This window comes from Phocoena phocoena, chromosome 2 (genome assembly GCF_963924675.1).
Source record: "Phocoena phocoena chromosome 2, mPhoPho1.1, whole genome shotgun sequence".
NCBI classification, from domain to species: Eukaryota; Metazoa; Chordata; class Mammalia; order Artiodactyla; family Phocoenidae; genus Phocoena; species Phocoena phocoena.
In genome coordinates this window covers 44,928,329-44,951,221 of record NC_089220.1, presented here as the reverse complement: position 1 = coordinate 44,951,221, position 22,893 = coordinate 44,928,329, and the positions used below count along the sequence as shown (strand labels likewise).

The 22,893-nt window shown below is 36.5% G+C and overlaps 1 protein-coding gene across 2 annotated transcripts in view; it reads left to right on the top strand.

The window, feature by feature from the left end:
* KTN1 (kinectin 1) overlaps positions 1-22,893 on the top strand; it is a 119,318-nt gene that overhangs the window by 55,139 nt on the left and 41,286 nt on the right. For both annotated transcript variants that reach the window (XM_065871108.1, XM_065871109.1), the window contains 13 exons: positions 6,317-6,433; positions 8,926-9,066; positions 11,518-11,624; positions 12,431-12,563; positions 13,973-14,060; positions 15,427-15,593; positions 16,010-16,078; positions 17,485-17,522; positions 18,198-18,288; positions 18,662-18,730; positions 19,451-19,488; positions 19,632-19,713; positions 20,538-20,606. In XM_065871108.1, coding sequence (XP_065727180.1) covers positions 6,317-6,433; positions 8,926-9,066; positions 11,518-11,624; positions 12,431-12,563; positions 13,973-14,060; positions 15,427-15,593; positions 16,010-16,078; positions 17,485-17,522; positions 18,198-18,288; positions 18,662-18,730; positions 19,451-19,488; positions 19,632-19,713; positions 20,538-20,606 — 1,209 coding nt within the window. The remainder of the gene's footprint in view (positions 1-6,316; positions 6,434-8,925; positions 9,067-11,517; positions 11,625-12,430; positions 12,564-13,972; positions 14,061-15,426; positions 15,594-16,009; positions 16,079-17,484; positions 17,523-18,197; positions 18,289-18,661; positions 18,731-19,450; positions 19,489-19,631; positions 19,714-20,537; positions 20,607-22,893) is intronic.

Genomic DNA, 22,893 nt, shown 5'->3' with positions numbered 1-22,893 from the left:
TTCTTCCTTAGTTGCCCCATCCCTGGGGTTCAGCTTTGGTTTTATCCCCACCTCTGTGTGTGGTCCACCCACAGAGTCTGGTCCTGAGGCTGCCGTGGAGATCTTGGGTCTGCTCCAGTGAGGACAGAGTGCAGAGGTGGTATGACTGCTTGGATCGCGGGAGCCCTGGTGGTGCCAAATGCGCAGGGGAGCCGTCAGCCACAGGCACAAGAGGTATGGCCCTAGTGAGGGCCTTTTCTGGCACCCAGTGTATGGTGCGTCAGGGCCAGCCCTGGCTGGGCTTTTTCTGGCGCCGAGCAGCAGGTGCGCTAGGGCCATCCCTGTGGGGGCTTTTTTTTATTGCTAATTGGCAGGTGCTGGCATGAGGGGAGAGAGAGGCTGCAAGAGTGGCTTGTACCCCTGCGTGTTACTCAGCAATAGTGCCCTCCTTCCATGGCAGTCCCATCTTCCTCTGTAGGTATTCCCTGCTGCGGATTTCCTCCCTCCTGTCCCCTCAGTCCATCTCCCCACAGCCAACAGCAATTCTCGCTCTGGGCCTGTTCTCCAGTCCCCGTGCTCCAGCTCCCAGCTCCCTTGCACACCTGTGAACACATGTCCCAGTCCAGGGCATGTAGGGCCACGGTACGGACCGTCTGTGTATTTCTCACTGTGTCCCATCTGCCACCGATTGGCCGCTTCACCCTCTTCCAACAGCCTCAAATGCTTTCTTCTGTCCCAGTCGATTTCTCTGTTGGAGAGGAGGTTTCCCCGAATTTGGGACTCTCTCCTCTGCTTCCGCCTCCCCCCTGCTCCCAGGGGTGCAGGTCCCATCCAGCTTCCTCTCCTCCTCCTTCTCCCTTCTTTTTGCCATCCTACCCAGTTATGCAGGGATCTTTATAGTCCTGTCTGGTGTTCAAGGTCTTCTGCTAGTCTTCAGCCGGTGTTCTGTGAGAATTGTTGCATCTATAGATGTATTCCTGATGCATCTGTGGAGAGAGATGAACTCCACATCCTCCTACTTCTCCATCTTTTTTTTTTCTTTTTTTTTTAAAATATGTATTTATTTATTTGGTTGCACTGGGTCTTAGTTGTGGCACACGGGATCTTCATCGTGGCCTGCGAACTCTTAGTTGCAGCATGCATGTGGGGTCTAGTTCCCTGACCAGGGATCAAACCTGGGCCCCCTGCACTGGGAGCCCAGAGCCCCAGCCACTGGACCACCAAGGAAGTCCCTTCTCCACCATCTTGAATCCTCTCCCATTTATTAAAGACCATCCTAGTCCAAACCATCACTTCTCATTTGATTACCTTCAGTATTCTCCTAGTTGATGTTTCTGCATTCCCTTGTAGCCTTCTAGTCTATTTTTTCTACACAACTGCAAGGCAGCCTTTAAGAGGTAAATCACTGTTTTAAAAACCCTTTGGTGCCTTTCTCTTTGCACTTAAAGCAAAATCCAGATTCCTTTTAAGGCGTATGTCTGTCTGTCTCTATAACCTGATCTCATGGCATTTTCCTCATCCCCTCATTAAAGAAAACCAAATATTCTCTTCTGTCTGGATTGTCCTAAAACCCCCAAGCCCCTACCCCCTAACTTCTTTCCTTGGTTATTTCCTCCATCAGGTTTCCATTTAAATATCATTTCCTCGTATGAGGCTAATCTGAATTCCTAGTCTAAATCATTCTCTTCTTTCTCATAACCATCTGAATTTTTTTTGTCATACAGCATTTATCATGGCATATGTCTGTCCATACTTCCAAGTATCTATTGACAACGTGTTTTACAAATCTGTGGAATTTTACAATGTAGTATGCTTGTTGGACAGTCTCCGTGTGGTGCCACAGTGGCTAAGAGTAAACAGTGTGTTCGAGGATCATCAGAGTAAGTGCGATAACTGTGTGACTTTGGATACAAAGTTAGATTATTCTCTTGCAAGGAACGTTCTTGAAGTTCTTGATTGAAGAATTTATCTTTTGATTTACTTTAATTGGGTAAGTGTATATCTTAAAAGGGTTCCTGGTTATTTGTGAGGATTGGGAAAATCTTCTTGCAGGGAAAAGCCTCCAGCTGAACTTAGTTACTACCTGTTTGAAATCACTGCTTTTTAACATTAATTGCTTCAGGTGTTTCTCTTCTGACTAAGGATGGTGGTGGTGGTTTATGGGTGCAAGAGTAGTCATTTTATTGCTTGAGACAGCTTTGAACTCTAGAGGTTGGGTGGTAAATCAGACTCCCCTTGATAGCTATATTAGGCAGGCCAAGGAGGAAGTTGGGAACTGTTAAAGATAACGTTTTGAAATAGAGTAAATATTTTGAAACCTAACATTTTTCCCTTTTCCTTGGAACCTTTGGCTTTCAATTAAAATCTTGTTCTGTGTTTCTTATGGTGTGGTTCTATTCTTATCTTCAGGGACTCAGTGCCCTTGTAGATCCACTCTTATCAGGGAAAGACTTGGTAAGTTTAATTTCTCCCTTTTCCTGTCACGGAAATTGATTCTTGCTCAGACCTTTTAATAGATTTCAAGGTCCAGGATGTAGATGAATCCCCACACCTAATAAAGACCACTTCAGAGAAAGGGGGAAGATAAATGCAGGAATATAAGCATAGATGTAGGATAGAGATAGAGGAGTTAGAGGACTTGCTGACCAATTAGATATCGTGGCTAAGAAGAGTCTAGAATGAATGCTTGTTTTTGCTCTGGAGTAACTGGATAGATTGTGGTGACAATGGTATTCACGAGCACTTTGCAAAGGAAGAGAGAGTAGAGGATTATGAAAATATTAAGGAAGTTGTTTTAGGCATCCTTTGGAGCATTTAAATGGATACAATTATTTCACAATTGAATATATTATTCTCTGGTGTTGAAAATATATTGCAAAGTGGGTAATTTCGGAAAGTAATCAACTATCACCAGTACATATAGTGGATGTATGTTAGTCCAGAGAGGATGTGGAGAGGGGTAAGAAAGTTCAGGAATGAACCTTGAGAAGCACCAACATTTAAAGGTCAGGGAAAGCCACCACAGAATATAGTGAGAGGAGAAACAGCAGGAGACAGTGGGATCACAGATGCTTAGGGAGGGTAGAGAGTTCAGAGGTGGTGGGAAAAATCAGCAGTGACATGCTTTAGAGCAATCAAGGAGAGTAAGGATTGAAAAAATGGATTTGATATCCTTAGTGAAAGCAGTTTCATTGGAGTACTAGACTATAAATAAGTGATGAATGAATAGGAAAGGTGACAGTATCCACTTTGAATAAGCTTAGATGGGAAGGGGAAAACAGAGTAAAAGCTAGAGGGCTTTTGCAGAGTTGGAGAGGAGATGTTATGTTCTATGTGTATGTACACACGCCTTGGTGTTTAAGCTATAAGACACTTCTGTTGTATATTTAGAGTGTAGGTTAAGATCCTGGGCTCTAGGGTCAGATTTCCTGGATTCAAATCTGGACTCTGCCACTTTGAGCTTTGTGGCTTTAGATAAGTTACTTAACCTCAGTGTCTCAGTTTACCCATCTCAAAAATGGGAATGATAATAAGGTATTATCTTAGAGTTCCTAGCATAAAATAATTGCTCAAAAATGTTAACTCAGTGTGATTACTAGTAAGAAAACATTTAAAATGTATTTGAATTGTATATTAACACATATATATGTGGAATCTAGAAAAATGGTACGGATGAACCAGTTTGCTGGGCAGGAATAGAGATGCACATGTAGAAAATGGACGTGTGGACACAGTGGGGGAAGGTGTGGGTGGGATGAATTGGGAGATCAGGATTGACATAGGTACTCTACCATGTGTAAAATAGCTAGTGGGAACCTGCTGTATAGCATAGGGAGATCAGCTCAGTGCTCTGTGGTGACCTAGATGTGTGTCATGGTGGGGGCTGGGAGGGAGGTCCAAGAGGGAGGGGATATATGTATACATATAGTTGATCCACTTCACTGTACAGCAGAAACTAATATAACAGTGTAAATCAACTATACCCCAATTAAAAAAAATAGAAAAGGCAAAAAAAATTTTGATAGTTTTGGTTGATTATTGATTTCTTCTTGTTGGCCTTTAAATATACTTGCCTCAATTATGTGTTTTTTTCCCAACTCTAAGTTAGTAACTATTTTGGCCCCATGTTGTATAACAGGAGGAAGTCTATTTAAACTTTTTCCTACCTTCTCTCTTCCTTCCCTCTCTACTTTTGTTAATTATAGCATTTGTTTATCAGATACTTAAAATATTTAATGTTTGTTTTGTGACTATAATTTTTATGTTTGTTTCGGTCTTAATTCTGTAGCTTAATGCTGGGTTCAAAGCTTGATACCAGTTCTTTTGCCATAAGCTTCTATATTCATCTCTTGGTTGGCTGAAATTGTTTTTTTTTTTCTGGAATTGTTTCAAGAAGGGCTCATGGAACCTGTATTTCCCAAATTCTGGCAAGTTAAAATGCTGCTTTATTGTCTTTGTACTTGAATGATAATTTGGTGGGGTATAATTTTTCTGGGTTGCACTTTCTTTCCTTGAGAGTTTGTCATGCTTGCTTTACCATTCTCTACATTCCTATCGCTGGATAGAAGTCTTGAGACCAGCCTGAGTTTTGCATTCTTTTTTTTTTTTTTTTTTAAAGGCTCTGCCACGTGGCATGTGGGATCTTAGTTCCCCAACCAGGGATCAAACCCATACCCCCTGCATTGGGAACCCGGAGTCTTAACCACTGGGCCACCAGGGAAGTCCCCTGAATTTGCATTCTTTTCATGTATTTTTGTCAAAATACACTCTCACAATGAAAACATCCTTTGGGTAATCAACCAAGTTTTTATTATTTATTGGACTTTCCAGTGTCCACCCTACTGTACAACATCAAGGGATTCAGCTTCTTTGAAGTCATGGGAATTTTGCTATAATGTGGCTTTGCATTGACTCTTCTATCGGTATTCCCTTGGGCAAAGCATGTCTTTTCAGTCATGAGATTCAGTGTCCCTTAAAAGAATTGAAATAATGGGTATCAATTAAGCATAAGTTGGATCTTCCTTGCCTGTTGTCTTTATCTTTCATATTTTTGTCCTAAAAAAAATAAAGCTTTGGTTTATTTCCTCTTATTTTTATTTACTTCTCTCCACCCTGAACTCTATGTCTTCTCCTGTGTTTTCAGCAACATGTCTTTTTCTGTTTGCTACTTCTAATTGGATTGTATTTCTGTGATGGTGTTACTTTTACTTCTACTTTGGGCTTTGCCAGCTTATATTTCATCTCCTTCTGTGGTCTTATCTTTCCTCTGAATTATTTCTTGTGAGCTCTGTTCTTTGCTCTTGTTTTTCTAGAAATCGTTGCTATGTTAGACTTTCGAAAGTCATAGTGATATGTTTTTTTTAATCACAGTTTTTGTCCGTTCTTGACAATCTTTTTATGGTGATTTTTCTCCACTTGGCATTTGGTTTTTCTTACTGCTTTCCTTCCTTTTTTCTCATATCTTACATAGACCTTGTTTTATTTCTTTTTCATTAATACTCCTCTTCCAGTGAGGGGTGTTTCTCTTGGATCATCTCTGTGGCTAGGGATTGATAATGAATGGCTAAGGGGAGCTGTTCTCCTTCGGTTATGTGTGAAAATGAGTTCTTTTAGCCTTTCCTTTTTCTCATATAAGAGTTCACTACAGAGGATCTCACTGTAGAGGATCTCTCTTAACGCTTCCTCACTGATTAGCTGCTCTCTTTGAATAAAGTTTACCTGTATGATTTCTTCTTTCCTACTTCTGCTTGCTAAGACCTCCTACCAAGAAAATTCCTACCTTCTATATTTGTGCTTGTTCCTGATGTCAAATGGGGGATTGTTGGTTTTACCTTTCAATATATTCCTCTTAACTTCAGAGAACTATGTACCCATGGCACCTCTGTAGTCTTGGGTATGTTTTGACAAGGTTGTTGAGCATCTGTTTGATCTCCACTGCTTTTGGAAGTCTTTCCTGATATTATGCTTTGACGTTACAGATGTTTGTTTTATTTTGGTTCAGTTTGCATTTCATTTCATACCCCTCTTTTGAACTTTTAGGAGGAGAAGGGAGAGATTACTATCTTGATTTTGTGTTTAAAAATGGAAGTCATAATTCTTTGTAAAAATCTGTTTCTTTATTGATATGTGTCCTATGTTATGCATCAGAATATGTAATGATACAGTGATTTTTCTGAATGATATTTCACTGACCAGTGTTTGGCAGTTATTCTACTTTATATGTAATAGTGAACTCTGCATTGGCCTAAGAACACTTGATATCAGATAGTTCATCTTCATAATTTTCATTAGCCGATGTTTACTATTAACTAATTTTGTATTGATTTCTCAATTGTAGTCAAATAAAGGAGAGTTGACTGCACTTGTACATCAGCTTCAAGAAAAAGACAAGTTACTTACTGCTCTGAAGGAAGATGCTGCTGCTATGAAGGATCGGTGTAAGCAGTTAACCCAGGTGAAGACATTCTTGTATTTAAGGGTTATACTTTCTAAATCAGATACAATGAAGGATTTTAGAAATTGTCCGTAATTCCTGATTTATTTGTGCAGTAGATTTATACCACGTGAAAGTAATTTTCTTTTAGAATTTAGGTGGTGGTGATGGGGTCTCACTCTTTCATGTTATTATAGCCTACAGTTGAATTGTGAATTTAAAATAGCAGTACTTATAGGTATACTAATTTCTGAATAATGGAAGCCTGTGGACATTGGGAGTATGTTTCAGTTGGTTCTGACCTAGAATTATTCTATAGAAGCACAGAACTCAGTGTAATCTTGTTTAAATCCAATTTATGGGACAAGTGTGAAACTCTTACATGGGTGGTTTATTCATGAAGGTTTTTGTGATATAATTTTTAATCAGTGAAGTTCTTTAAATCCCATTTACTTTGAGAGGTTTAAAAAAAGGCCTTTAAACGAGTGTAAAAGTACAAATTTCCAGTTGTAAAATAAATAGGTCCAGGGGATGTAATGTACACCATGGTGAATATAGTTATTAATACTGTGTTGTATATTTGAAAGTTGCTACGAGAGTAAATCTTAAAAGTTCTCATAACGAGAAAAAAAGTTTGTAACTGTGTGTGGTGATGATTTAGCAATAAATGCGAGTATTGAATCATTATATTGTATACTTGAAACTAATATAATATTCTATGTCAGTTATATTTAAAAAAATCATGTAGACTGAGAACATAATTGAAATTCTCTAGTAAATGTGGTCTCGTTTTTCCCGAAGTGCTTGTTTCTCCTTTTAGGTGTTAAATACAGTAGACTATATGAGGTTTATTTCACTGTCGTTCATGTAGCTACTTGATGACGTTATGAGAATGGCCTCATTTGAATATAAAAGCTTTTCTGTGAATTTGAGGTAAATAAAAAAAAGTCAGTGGAAAACTTGGTTAGATTTTTTAAAAATAAATTTATTTTATTTTTGGCTGCATTTGATTAAGATTAATCAAAGTTGTTGCTAAAATAAGTGTTTCCTTAAGATTAGAAACTTTACTGTAGTTTTCTGTAGCTATAGTTTTCTGATTATTTTAAAAATTAAAAAAAGAAACTATTTTGTGTAACTCATTGAGCTGTATACTTAAGATGTGTATACTTTTTTCCTAAATGTATTATGTACATCAGTAAAACAATTTGCAAATGTAAATGAACTCTTACGGGCAAACCGTTAGTTAAATGAAAATCTTAAAGTTCGTCAAACAGTTTCTGAGAGCAGGGAAAATGGACTGATCATACCTGCAGATAACTTTAAAGTTGCTTGGCTTTCTTGCACTTTAATAGTTAATATGTATCCTAGGAGTTCACAATACTTGCAACTCAAAATGAAATTACCCTTTTAATGTTTGACTTGGGAAGATAATAAAACTTTCTGAGTTTTACTTTCCCTATTCTACTATAAACATATCTTATCCTTATCTCTTACCTTAGGATGGAGACTTTATTTCTCGGCTCTTTTTTTTTCTGGGGGCCTATTCTGTACCCTAAAAGAGCTGGTACCTGGAAATAATGAAGAATTACCTTGTTTTGCTTTAAAAATGTTCTTTCTTGGGGGCTTCCCTGGTGGCGCAGTGGTTGAGAGTCCGCCTGCCGATGCAGGGGATGCGGGTTCGTGCCCCGCCCGGTCCAGGAGGATCCCACATGCCGCGGAGAGGCTGGGCCCGTGAGCCATGGCCGCTGGGCCTGCGCGTCCGGAGTCTGTGCTCCGCAACGGGAGAGACCACAACAGTGAGAGGCCCGAGTACCGCAAAAAAATAAAAACATGTTCTTTCTTATAATCAAGTTAGAATGTAGGATTTTATTCCATGTTCAGGTCTTTAACTCTTAAACCAGAAAGTGCATTTGAAATATGAGTAAACAGAACAGCTAAGTGTTTATGAAGGAAATTGGTGTAAAGAGCAGGTAAGATGCAGAAGACAAATTTTTTTTTTTAAAAACCTTTGACCTTGCTTTTTAAGCAAGTACTTATTTCACAATTCAAGATTGGGCTTCCCTGGTGGCACAGTGGTTAAGAATCCACCTGCCAATGCAGGGGACAAGGGTTCAAGCCCTGGTCTGGGAAGATCCCACATGCTGCGGAGGAACTAAGTCTATGCACCACAACTACTGAGCCTGCACTTTAGAGCCCACGAGCCACAACTACTGAGCCTGTGTGCCACAACTACTGAAGCCTGCGTGCCTAGAGCCTGTGTTCCTCAACAAGAGAAGCCACTGCAGTGAGAAGCCCACGCACTGCAACGAAGAGCAGCCCCCACTTGCTGCAACTAGAGGAAGCCCGCGCGCAGCAACGAAGACTTAACACAGCCAAAAATAAATAAATAAATTTATTAAAGAAAAATGAATTCATGATTGTTTTACTGATGTTGTTTTCTTCTTAGTAAAGTCTTGTTCTTATTTTTTTAAATAACAAGTTTTTCATATTTTTTTTCTGATTTACTCTTCTAGGAAATGATGGCAGAGAAAGAAAGAAGCAATGTGGTTATAGCAAGGATGAAAGATCGGATTGGGACATTAGAAAAGGAACATAATGTGTTTCAAAACAAAATGCATGTCAGTTACCAAGAGACTCAACAGATGCAGATGAAGGTATATTTTCATTCTTTGAATACAAAATTAAATATTTGTATTCATTTAATTAGCAAACTTTTAAGTGCCCTGGGTTGGGCTTTGGTACAAATGGCTAATTAAACTGTCTCCCTGTCCTTAAGTAAGCAACTTTTTGGGGAGGCTGGAAGTTGACAAGTAAATATGCCATTATAGTAGAGGTAAGCATCAGGTGCTTTGGGACAGTGCAGATGAGGGGTGGGGAAGAGAAGGATTGATAGGGAAGACTTTAGAAATGAGAAGCAGACCGTGTTGAATCTTTTGAAACAATTAGGCATTGTCAGGAAAGCAAGTGAACGAATGGGTGCTGGGTATGAGACTTATTACTTGGTGTAATTCCTTCCCATCCCATGAGATGATGGTTTGGTAGGTCTCTTTTGGGGCCCAGGATCATGCTTTTTAATGAGTGCACTCCAGGTGTTTTCAGCATAGGTCGTCTAGTGATAACGGTTTGTGAGAAATACAGTAAAGAGTTGTGGTATTTGGGAATCAGGACTGGAATGAAGAGACCTAGAGAAATAGATGGAGGTCTTGTCTTAAAGGGCCTTATATCCCTGAAGACTGGGGAGCCAAGTGAAGGAGTTTAAGCAACCCAACAGTGTGATTATATTAGTATTTTAAATTATTACTCTGGCATAGTATGGAGAGTGGCAGCAGTGTGGAGAGTGGAACAGGGATAGTTGAAAGGCTTTTGCAGGAATCCAAGTCAGAGAATAAGGACCTTAAGTCAGACATTGATAATGAGGGGATGAGTTTGATAAAAAAGAGATAGTAGATAGGACTTGATGATGGAGTGGAGAAGAGAGGAAAAGTGATAATGGTTTTGGCCTAAGTGACCTTCTCTCTGGTCCTTATTTTCACCTGTTTTCTTTCAACATTTTAGAAGGTTCAGTGCGTACTGCCTATTTTTACAGTGTTATCCATTTCCATGATTTCGGTTAGGTCTGGACCAGTGATTTTTGTTGTTGTTTTGAAGAACATGGTTTCAGTCTGCTTGTCAAGTGGGCTTCTAACACTCCCTCTAATTGGACTTCGTGGACCAGTGATTTATTTTTGAAATTGTTTACATTGCTGGCTGATGCTTCAATTTGAAAGTGTTTGTCGTCACCTCAAAATTAACGTATGTCTAAAATCAAACTCTTGTTTCTGGTCAGGTTGTTTTTATTTTCTAATGTTTTGAGGCATTATTATCCTTATGCTTGAATCTTTGACTTCTCTCTCCCTTGCCCAATCTACAATTTGTTCTGAAATCTTAAAGATACTTTATTTCTAGTTATTCTTGCATTCAGATTTTAGATATGACCCTAGTTTATTATTTCATACTAGCATAATTATAGCACCTTAATAGGTCTCTCATTTCCTTTCTAATATGTGTAATTAGTACCAGATTTTTATTTGCAAAATATTACTTTGATCCCATTGGTAGTTTGCTGAAAAATTTACTGCTGTTGAAGTTCCAGTTTTTTCTGTGGAAATACCACTAATAGCGATAAAGAAGTGAATGAATCTCCTCTCAGGTTCTTACTGCATCCACTACTTTGATGCTCTAATTTGGCTCAATCCTCCATCTTCCCAGGCCCCAGCCATTTGAAATATTCTTTCCCATTAACCAGGTTATTGAAGAACTGATTTTCCTGGCCTTGTGTGATCTTTTTTCTTCTTAATTCTAACTTACTATTCATTTGAAAATTAGTGGGATACATGTAGCAACATCTTTTATTGAAGGTTAAGGGTGTTGAAGTGATTCTTTTTTTCAACTTGATTGCTTATAGAGGCCAGGATATAGATTACATATGATAAGTTCTCTGAAAAGTAGAAACATAGACTTGATTTTCTTAATTGAATAGGTTTACTAAAAATTATTAAGATCATTTCACATACTAAATTGAGGTTGTGGGGATATAAGATTCAGTGTTCTTTGTCTTTTGATTCTGTAACTCTGAAATAAAAAACAAGAAGCCAGATATTTTAGCAAGTAGATTTTTGTGTAGTGAATTTGCCATCTATTTGGCTATGGCTCAATTTGTAACTTAATGTAAATGAACATGTTTTCAGTTTTTAAAGTTTTGATTACTAAAATCTTTCATTAAAATATTGCTAACACAAAATTGACATATTAATTCTATGTGAGTCTATTGTGTAGGAAAGAGTTCTAAAACATCTTTTAGTTCTAAAACAGCATCTCAGTGTATTTATTTTGCCTATGATAGCAGCTGGCATCTACTTGCATTCTTGAATGCTGTGGCAGCTTATGTTTACTTTGTATTCGTCACTATCAGAATTTATCCTTTAAATTTGTTTATATTTATTTGAAAAGGATATCCAGACTTCATTCTACTGATGCTTTTCACATTCTCATCATAATAAATTTTCTTCGAAGTTAGCTTTGGCAATCATTGTTTTCTAAATCTTATGTGTGTAAAATTATTTTAGTTCCAGCAAGTTCGTGAGCAGATGGAGGCAGAGATAGCTCATTTGAAGCAGGAAAATGGCATACTGAGAGATGCTGTCAGCAACACTACCAACCAGCTAGAAAGCAAGTATGTTTGCAAATGCTTTACTTTTAATAGAATGGCAGAGTATTTTCATTGAATGATAGAGTATTTTCTTCAGTCACCAAAATGGTGTTTGATAATAATTGGTTAGACTTTTGTTTTTTACACTTGTTTCTAAAATGAGTTTTCTAAAACTATCCTCTTGCTTTTGAAGAACCTCTTCAGCTAAACTGTATGATGAACACTAGTGCCACCAGTGGAACAGTTTATAAATTTATGAGGCTGAATTTACAAGTTTTAAACCTTCTATTCCATTTAACAAACTTCATTATTCTGAAGAACATCTGGCACATTAGCTAAAAATCATATTCTTGAGTCTTACCCTTATAAGATTATGATTTATTGGCTCTGAGATGTGGAATCCTGGAATCTGCATGTTAAGACACATTCCTTGTGATAGTGATTTAGTTGGCTGTGGGCTGTACTTTGACAAACAGTCCAAGAGAAGACTAGTAGCATGCTTACATAGAATAAATATTCTGACAGGTTGATTTTAATAGATTTTCAGAACACTGATTTGAGGGTGACACTGTTGATTCGTGCTCATGGTGTGTGGTCATCTGTTTTTCTTGATTATTTTATAGTAATTTGAGTATTTGTGTTATTGTCCTCAGAATGATTCAGATTACACTCAACCAAACTTCATTATTAGTAGTCACTTATAGCATTCATTTTCATTTAGCTATAAGTGGAATTACTAACTCAGCATAACTCATATAAAATATATTTTGTTTACTCTTTATATGTGTTTTGTAGTAATGGAAGGTTCCTAATCCAGTTACTGTTTTCAGGCAGTCTGCTGAACTAAATAAACTGCGCCAGGATTATGCTAGGTTGGTGAATGAGCTGACTGAGAAAACAGGAAAGCTGCAGCAAGAGGAAGTCCAAAAGAAGAATGCTGAGCAGGCAGTTACTCAGTTGAAGGTGATATATTCCTACCTTTATCATTTCATAAAAAATGTAGGTATTCAATTCAATGACATTAAAGTGTATATAGCTTTGAGAAGTGTAGTTTGAGGCTTAATGGGACTTGTAATTTTAGTGCTCTGCCTATATAGAAACGTGTACACTAATGAAAGAATTGAATATAGGCTTGAGTTTGCAGTTAAAGACTTTTTGAAGATATGAAAATTGAAATTCGCTGACTGACAGGCATACATAGTAGAATTTCGTCTTATATATATGGAGGTTGGGGTCTATATGTGTAAGGCAAAAATCAAATTTTTGATAGGTAGTTAAAATCACCTTCAACATCGCTTATCCATAACTTGGATTTCTCAGTAAGTTTAGTAGAGCCTGTTTTTATTCCGGCATTGGAATAGATGATTTTCCTTTACTTTAGCACGAGACGAAGTAGTGCTCCAGTTGCTTTCACTTGAGCCATAGTGGGAAAAAATCACACATTGTTTCTTTAGACACCAGAATGGCACTTGCTGTCATGAGATGCTTATACTAGGAAGACACGCATGGGGTTGCTCAGGCTGACTGAGAGAGAGGAGTGGACTCATTTCTCTGGCACTTTTTAGCCTGTGTACATTGAGTAGCGTGACAAGTAGAATTGTCTGTTCCTCCTTTTACTGGGGAGAGGATTTATTGAACGTATAGTTCAATTTTTGTAAGTTAAATGTATCTGACAGACTCCTACTTAGGTCATTGATACAATCAATATAGCTTAATACCAGTTCTAGAGTAGTAGGGGTTAAAAGGGCTTTGAGAATAATTGAATGCAGAAAATAGCATAATTTTTGTTCTCTTGAAGCTTTCATGGGTCCCTGTGGGAGAGTGATATAGTTGTCCTTTCTTTCAGTAAATATTTGTCTTGCTGGTGTGTTTGCTGGTAGCATTTATAAATATGGAAGTTTGTGCTCTATGGATATGGATAAGTAGATAAATGACATTAAATATTATAGTCATAATTGAAGTGTTGTGCTATACCTAAAAATAAGAATTTTAGGTGCCCACTGAAATTTAGCAATAAAGATACTATCCTTTTGAAAGCCTGTCAGCTGAAGGAAGATCAGTGGAAAGCTGATGAGAGCAAAGTGGATCAGGTATATCCATAGTAGTAGCTATATTGATCCACCAGCACAAATACTGAGTTTCTGAAATAATCTCCAATCTGTAAATCCTGTGTATTGGAGGGTAGAATTGCAGTGGCTGATAATATCTGTGCATATTATCAGGCTGAGCACATCTGCCTATCTTATTAAAATGTAGGAGACTAGTGATTAGTTGTTGGAATAAGCAGTTTTATGTCACGACAGTAAAGACAGAGGATGCTTTTTTCCGTTAAATTGGAATCCTGTATTTGTGCTGACTTATCCTTTCTCCAGGTTCAACTGCAAGAAGCTGAGAGAAGGTGGGAAGAAGTCCAGAGCTATATCAGGAAGAGAACAGCAGAGCATGAAGCAGCTCAGCAAGGTAAGGGGAAGTGGTATTCATTTAAATTTAGTATGTAATTCTGGGTAAAATTTCCTCCCCTCTCCATATGTGAAGACAGTGTAAATTGGCATTTTGGTTATAGGTCAATAAAAATAGCTTTTATACTTTCATAGTACTTTTATTTCTTTAACATTTCTTAGGATTTAAAAAATAAGCTCTCTAGTTTTGTCTGAGGCATTAAGTTATAGTCAATAAGTAGGGTAATGGGAACCTGTGCATGTTCCCTTTCTGTAGTTATTCCCTCTGGTTCCTTGATCAGTTCTTCATTTAATTTTTTTTTTTCTAAGAAGGACTCATTCCTATATTGTGAAGAGAAAAACAGCAAGAGCATTACCATTCCAAGTAGTTGACTTAATTTTTTTTTGACTGCGTTGGGTCTTCGTTGCTGCACGCGGGCTTTCTCTAGTTGCAGCAAGTGGGGCTACTCTTCATTGCGGTGCGCGAGCTTCTCATTGTGGTGGCTTCTCTTGTTGCGGAACACGGGCTCTAGGCGTGCGGGTTTCCGTAGTTGCAGCATGCGGGCTCAGTAGTTGTGGTGCGTGAGCCCTAGAGTGCATGGGCTTCAGTAGTTGCAGCGTGCGGGCTTCAGTAGCTGTGGTGCGTGGGCTCAGTAGTTGTGGCATACGGGCTTAGTTGCTCCATGGCATGTGGGATCTTCCCAGACCAGGGATCGAACCCGTGTCCCCGGCATTGGCAGGTGGATTCTTAACCACTGCGCCACCAGGGAAGTCCCCAAGTAGTTGACTTAAAACTGCCTACTTAAATGCTAACTTTCACTACTTATTCTTAATTCGATGAATTCATTTAGGAAATAATGGAGCTTGTATTAGTGTGTTTTATCTATGTTTCCACTACTTACCTTCCTCCCATGAAAATGGTGGAGAGCTAGCAAAATATTGTTCCAAACACAAGGCTAGATCATACAGAGTTTTGGCTCTTTAGACCTTTGGTTTCCTCTGATTTTTTTCACTAAATAACTTACTAAAGCATCTTTGGGGAAATAAAGAATGCTTGCGAGAAATGATATGAGTTTTAAACATCCATGTACCACATTTAACACATTTATTGATTATGTATTTTGTGCCAAGCCTTGGGTACAGCTCTGGGTATAGGGAAAAGGCAATCTCTGATCTCAAAAAGCTCACTCTCTGGGAGAGGAAGTGAGTTAGTACAGTGTGGCAGGTGCTGTGAAAAAGGTAAGCATAGACTGTTCAAGGGAGCCATATGCAGGAAGCAGAGGAGAGATTCAAGGAGAGTATTCTAGAGGAGGCAGTGCCTACACTAACGACGAGTAGCAGTAACCAGGCCAAGGAAGAGACCTTTATAAAATGCAATGTTTTGTTAGATTTACAGAGTAAATTTGTGGCCAAAGAAAATGAAGTACAGAGTCTGCATAGTAAGCTTACAGATACCTTGGTATCAAAACAACAGTTGGAGCAAAGGCTAATGCAGTTAATGGAATCGGAGCAAAAAAGGGTGAACAAAGAAGAGTCTCTACAAATGCAAGTTCAGGTATCTAATTTTCCCTCTTTAAAAGAAATAAAGACGGGCAGTGGTTGGATGTGTCTTGTGTAGAAGAGAGAGGGTAGCCTATCTTATCCTAATTCTGGAGTGCGGATGAATAATTCTAATTTAATCTTCAAGCAGTTGTCACAATATGATCTGAATATGTGCTCAAAGATGCCTTTACCCACAGCCTTATGCTTTTTTGCATTAGATTAGGAACAGTACGATGTATTCTTAATTTCTGCTTTGTAAATTAGCTCTCAGAATAGAGTGCCTAATCATTGTTTAAAATGACGCCTTTTGGAATCTAAGAGTGCCTTTTTAAAGGTAAACAGATGTACCTGTAACTCATTTTGTTCATATACATTGGTATATTTAACAGAACACTTTTCCCTCTCCTTTTTGGTTGCTCTTTATGAAAGGATATTTTGGAGCAGAATGAGGCTTTAAAAGCTCAAATTCAACAATTCCATTCCCAGATAGCAGCCCAGGTAATGGTGCTTTCTTATTGCTTGTCATTACTAATGGCTTCCTAGCTGTGTAAATAATCTGAGTGCCTGTTGAGTGCTGCGTACTGGATTAGTAGTTGGGTGACTAGTCAATGAATCAACTGGATGATCCTAAGTGCTAAGCACTCTGATAATTATGTATAGTGCTGTAAGAAAACACTACGGAAGAAATCCAAATCTACTGGGAAGGTGGGTTAGAGAGTTTTTAACTTTAGGAGGAAAAAAATGTTGATTACCATCCTGTCAGAAAACAGGTGTCAAGAATCATAGTTTATGTTTTAGAAGTATTCACTAAATATTGACTAGCCATAAGGGAAAACTTTGTATACCCTCAGGTGTTAGCAGTATGTTAACCATCGCTCTCAGGTTATATATGCCAAAGAATCATTTTTAAATTTATAATTCAGTATAGTTTGAGTGTGAAACCTTCCAGAGTTTTCTAGGTGGTATTGTAAAACCTGTTAATCCTTGGCATCATTCTTATGTAACATGATAAATAGGTAGATAAATAGATACAGATATATAGCCTTTAGAATATAAATAATACAACATTAAGAAGAGAAGAAACTTGCAAGTACTTAGCTTGTTTCCATAATATACATACTGTGAATTTCAGTTTCAGTTCTTCAACTTTAAACTTCTAAAAGTTGTTTGTAGGAAAAGTAATAGCTTAGAATAGAAGTCATTTTCTGTGCAAAAAGTGGTTTTAACATTAAAAAGTTGTTTGTAACGTTCAGGCAAGTTGAAAATCCCAAAACTGAGGTTGCAACCATTTTTTTCTTTTCTAATTGTTTTCTTTGTAGAAACTATAGTCAAAAATTAATTGGGAAAGAATTATATAATATAGGAAAGGGTGTGTGTATATGGATGTATGTGTGTATGTAAATTATTAACTCAAATTGGATTGAGATCTTAAGTTATAGAAGATTTATCAGAAACTTAATATTTAGAGAATGCTATAAGTACCTTTTGAAAAATAAAGATAAACACGAGCATTACCAAACGACTTGTTATCTTAATCATGAATGGTATCATTTCATTATTGGAAATTGTTACTAAGGAAAAGAAGCACATGAATGAAAGATAGCCTTTGCTACTGTTTTTCCTATTTATGTGTTGCTTGGCAGTTACATAGTTTTCAGACCTGTCAACTTACTTTATTAAAAATGTCTTATGATGTGTAATTCCCTAATACTGGCTGTTATTGATCAAATTTACTTTCAGAATATTAGCTGTTATTTAGTGAACATTCATCATGAGCCAGATACTTCCTTAACTTTATACACATTTATTTCTTTTAATTTTTAAAGCTTTATTGTGATGATTATTGTACAACTTTAAAACTTTCTCTTAAGGGCTTTTATGTTGACACTGTTTCTCTTTCTTAGACATCCGCTTCAGCTCTAGCAGAAGAGTTACATAAAGTGTAAGCCTGCCTTTCTATATTTCTCTTAAAATTGCTTAGTCACCACTAACTGATAGCTGTTAGATTCTACACGTATGATTGACTTTACGTTCTAACTTGTTCAAAAAATACTCTCAAGTAGATTTGGAGCAGCTTTTGCTCTTCTACCCCTAAGCATTATGTATTCTATGTTTTTATGTCTTTGTCATAAAAAGAGTTGGGGAAGCTTTTTTCCCTTTGGGCTTTAGCAGTTATGTGGAAGAGATTATTGTGATTTGAGATTAGTGGAAGTTAGTTTTTGTGTCTAATAAGTAGTTGTAGCTACTCTGTATCTAACTATATGGTGGTATGCCCAAAATGAAGTTCTTTTTTTTGGTGTGTATTGTATAATTTGCATAGACATGGATCACTTAAATTCAGAAGACCTGGAATCTATTTTTCAGATTGCCAGGCTTGTGAGCTTAAATTACTTAACTTCTTTGACCTCAAGTTTTAAAATAGGGGTATGTATTTTAAGGAGTTGTAGTAATGACTGTGACAGTTACTACTAAACTGATATGGTCTGTAGAAATGGAAGGTACGGTTATGTGAAAAACTACTTAAGTAAGGATGACCATATTTGAGGCTTCTAATCCTTTGATTTGTGACTTGACTTCTAAATGTTTATTGAATGTACAAATCTATTTCCTGTTAAAGGATTGCAGAAAAGGATAAGCAGATAAAACAGACTGAAGATTCTTTAGCAAATGAACATGATCATTTAGCAAGTAAAGAGGAGGAACTTAAGGTACAGTAATTCTTATAAATGGCTACAGTATTTTATAGTCATTGAATTACCCTGATCTTGTAATTAGTATGAGTGTCTGTGAAGACTGGAAAATACTCTAGATAGAATTCATTTGAATTCATTTGAAAAGTGTCTTACCTCTTTTCTAAACTACAAAATCCTCTTTAGCCCTCTAAGAGAAGTTCAAAGGCCTTTTCTCACATGATATTTATTATTCATAATAATTTGGGAAATATGTTAACAGAAGTTGATAGTTTTCCTTCTGACTTAAGAAATTGTAATTTGAGACCTTTGCTTAGGTAGAAGAGATACATTACAAAACTTCAAATTTAATATTAAATACTTCTAATACTATTTTTCCTTCTTGTTCTAGGATATACAGAATATGAATTTCTTATTAAAAGCTGAAGTGCAAAAATTACAGGCCCTGGCAAATGAACAGGTAGATCTTTATTGCTTTTAAGCATTTACCTTAGAATTACAGTTTGTTGACACTTATTTTCATTGGTATTGCAAACCTTAGTTTTACTTATGTAGATAGTAAACATAATGGTTACTTGTGTTTGGCTGCATGGTGTGTTGTTAAAACCCTCTTCTGTTGATTTTTTTTTTTTTTTTTCTGGTACGCGGGCCTCTCACTGTTGTGGCCTCTCCCGTTGCGGAGCACAGGCTCAGCGGCCATGGCTCATGGGCCCACCCGCTCCGCGGCATGTGGGACCTTCCCGGACCGGGGCACGAACTCGTGTCCCCTGCATCGGCAGGTGGACTCTGAACCACTGCGCCACCAGGGAAGCCCCAAACCTTCTTCTGTTTGACCATGACTCTCACAACTCACCTAAATGTTACTATATTCATGATGAAATTAATGTTTGATCCAAGAAATCGATCACTTTATCAGAGAACTCAGTTATAACACTTACGATGTGCTGATTTGTTTTAGCCTTCTGCCATTTAATCAGAAAAGGATATACCTTAAACTAGGATAAAAGTTGAACAGTAAGAAGTACAAAATACTGGACAGCGAAAAATATTACTGTAATGTATGCTGTTGATTTAACTATTTACTCTAAATATATGAAAATATAACTTTAATACGTAAAAATAAGTAAAAGAATAGGTTTAAGTGCTTCCTGAGAAATGATACAATTCTCATTTCTAACAGGCTGCTGCTGCACATGAACTGGAGAAGATGCAAAAAAGGTGATTAAAGTATTGCTGTACATGGGCCATTCATACATTTATGTTCCAGTGTAATTACAGAAGACATTGCTGCTTATAGCTGATAGTTGTGCACATAATTTATGTAAGCTTTCTGTATATATGAAGTATTTTTTTTCTCATAGTATTCACGTTAAGGATGATAAAATAAGACTGCTTGAAGAGCAGCTACAATGTGAAATTTCAAACAAAATGGAAGAATTTAAGGTGTGTAATTAAACTTGTCAACTCAGCTTTCTTTGAACAAACTTGTGTAATTTTCAGTTGAAGTGAATGTAGAAATACTACTTTTTTATATGTGATCACTCTGAAACAGTGTTTCTATAGTTTATTTGGGGACTTCTATGAACAATTTTATCATAGACTTTTTGCTTTATTTTGACTTACCTGTTTTTATAGTAGACTTTTGATACTTGTTTTGCCCCAACCTTTTCTTTACAGTTTTCATTTGGTAGTTTGAGATGGTTTTATTTGCCTCCATTGTTGGTGTAGTGCTAGTTTCTGGTCATGGCCAAACAGCTTGAGGATTATTGTAAAGCATTCTGATGGCCAGGGTACATCTCTGCATGCAGTAAGATTTGCTTTTTTTTTTTTTTTTTTTTTAATTTTTTTTTTTTTTTTTTTTGCTTAATAGGAATCCTGTAAGTACTCACTCATGAAAGCAGGGTTTCCCAGAATTCATTGGCACAAACGATTAAACTCTTTGAAATACATATGTAAGGGTTCTAAGCACAGTGTTAACACTGGGATAAACCACATGACTGAATTAGGGGGGCTCAGTAGAAACAACTTTTTATAGATCATTGTATATGTACATTATACTATTACTGTATTCCTGTTCTCTGGAAATATGTTCATTGAAACTGAAAAATGGAGCCTCATGAGATTTGCATTCTTAGGTCAGTATATAATTCACCTGTCACTTTATAAGTACTTAACAGTAATATGGCTTTGATTTTTAAAAAAACATTCAGATGGTTGCTTTGTTACCTTTTCTTAATAAAACAGTAAATTGAGATTCTTTCTTTTAGATTCTAAATGACCAAAAGAAAGCATTACAATTAGAAGTTCAGAAGCTACAGACTCTTGTTTCTGAACAGGTAAGGCTTTTCATGAATTATAAGTTAGAAATATCCAATAGATAACAAGGTCTGATTCTTCTTAAGTAGTAATCAACTCGTTCATTTTTAGAAATTTTGTTTAAGTGCAGATATGTCTTTTAATTGCATTTCTAGTCATCTTGTGCTAATCAAGTCTCTAAATTAAGGAAAATTTAATTTCTCTTCTGAGAAGAAGCTAATGCTGTTTATAGCATTTTCCAAAAAAAAAAAAAGTTTAATAGGATGCATAAAAATAATTTCTTTAAGTCATTTTGATGCATTTGGCTCTCAGGATAATAGTCAGACTTTTGGAGCCTCACTTTTCTCTGTAAAGCAGTGTGGATTCTTAAAAAGAGAATGGGTTTGAAACCTACTACCAGCACTTAAAAGCAGTGATGTTGATCAAATTGCTTAACCTTTCTAAGACCTCTCATTCCAGGTCTTCTACATTGAGATTTTATTTACATTATAAGCGTGTTAGATTTAAATTGGGGAGCTTATGTATAGTTGAGTAGCCTAGTGCTTTGCATATAGCAGACATCTTAAGCCTTAATTCCTTTCCTTTAGAATATTCTTTTCCATCTCATCTCCACCCTCTATTGGCATCATACTTCTTTCTGTATTTATAGCAAGCCATCAAAACTGTAGCAGCCTGAATAAGCATGGCTCCATAAACTTGAGCCCCAGGTGATGTCTGTTCTGTGGCTGTTCCTAAGAGTTGCCTTCATACTCTTCTAAATAATTCTTCAAATTCCAGTTTTTAAAAATATTCTAGAAACACTTCATATTATATTGACACATTAAAATGAAGGCATGTTTCTCTACTAATGTTAAATTTTGACACATTTTATTAGAAGCTGAAGTGTAAGTTATTGCAAATGATATAGCACTTCCTTTAGCAGATGCATGCTTTTTTATTTTAAAATTCACATCTGTGCAGGTATTGAATTGGTGTAAGTAGCTGTGCCAAATGTTGTGGAAGTATTTTAGAAGTATTTTGTGAACATCTGTTTACTTGTCAAGAATTAATCCATTATTTGTTTTCCTCCCCCACAAATATGGTATTTAAGTGCTTTGCATAAACTTTGTATATGCTTTACCCGTTCAAACTAAAGGTAATAGAGGAGAAAATGCTGAACAAATGATGTTTAGTGTGTGGACATGACTTCATGCCAGTGTAATGCTCAAATGATATTTAAGTTTTATTCTTAAATCGTATTCCTATTTCCTTTTGTTGTTATACAGCTTTTAACAGATAAGATATTTCATCAACTGTAAGAATTTTTTTCTCCTCAGTTTATTATCTCTGAAGTCTGGATGTATCTTAGTCTCCGGTTACAGTTTAATTGGAGGCATCTTTAATTTTTAGTGTTATGTAAACATTTTACCAGTTGTGAGATGCAACATTGGTGACTTGGATTAGATAAAATATGATAGATATTTTTTGGCTGTGTTAATTCTTACCCAGAAAAGCAGAATGTAGTCCTTTTTTTGAGTTGGTTATCAGAGATTCTGGAACACCTATTTCAATATATAAAGTTTTAAACTTTCTAAAATTCACTTCATGGGAGGTAAAATAAATGCCTAGAAATTTCTGAATCTACCCTAGAATTCCAGTATTAAAGGTGATGGTAATTCTTAGTTTTAAACAGAGTACCTGGATCTTTTCTTTTCACTTCTATTCTGTACTAAAAATGATATTCTTCATCATTAGACAAGAGTAAAACCATTAGCCTTAATTTTTTTTTTCCCCCTTAAGGTAACATGATAGCCTAAGAATTACCTAGTTTCCTCTAGTTTCTTTATTTTGGGGGGGGGGTGTTGAATTGTACTTTATTAAAAAATTTTTTTTTTATTGAAGTATAGTTGATTTACAGTTGTTTCTGGTGTACAGTAAAGTGATTTATATATATTCTTTCTCATATTCTTTTCCATTATGGTATATTACAGGATATTGAGTGTAATTCCCTGTGTTATACAACAGGATCTTGTTGTTTTAATTTTTTTCTTACTGAATCAGCCTTCTGTCTACTATAAAGCTTCTGTGTATTTTTAAATATTCTGTTAACATAACTTTTAGCGTGAGATGGATTCTTTTTTTATGAAGAATAGTTTTATGAAGAACAGTCCACAGAACATAATTTCATAGCCACATTTTAAAATTTATTTAAAAGAATTATTTGATAAGAGGAGAAACTCATCTTTTAAGATTTGCTCTTTGGTAATTCTTAGAATTTTTCCTCCTTGTTCTGAAAGCTCTTTTTTTTTTTTTTTTAAATAGTCTAGA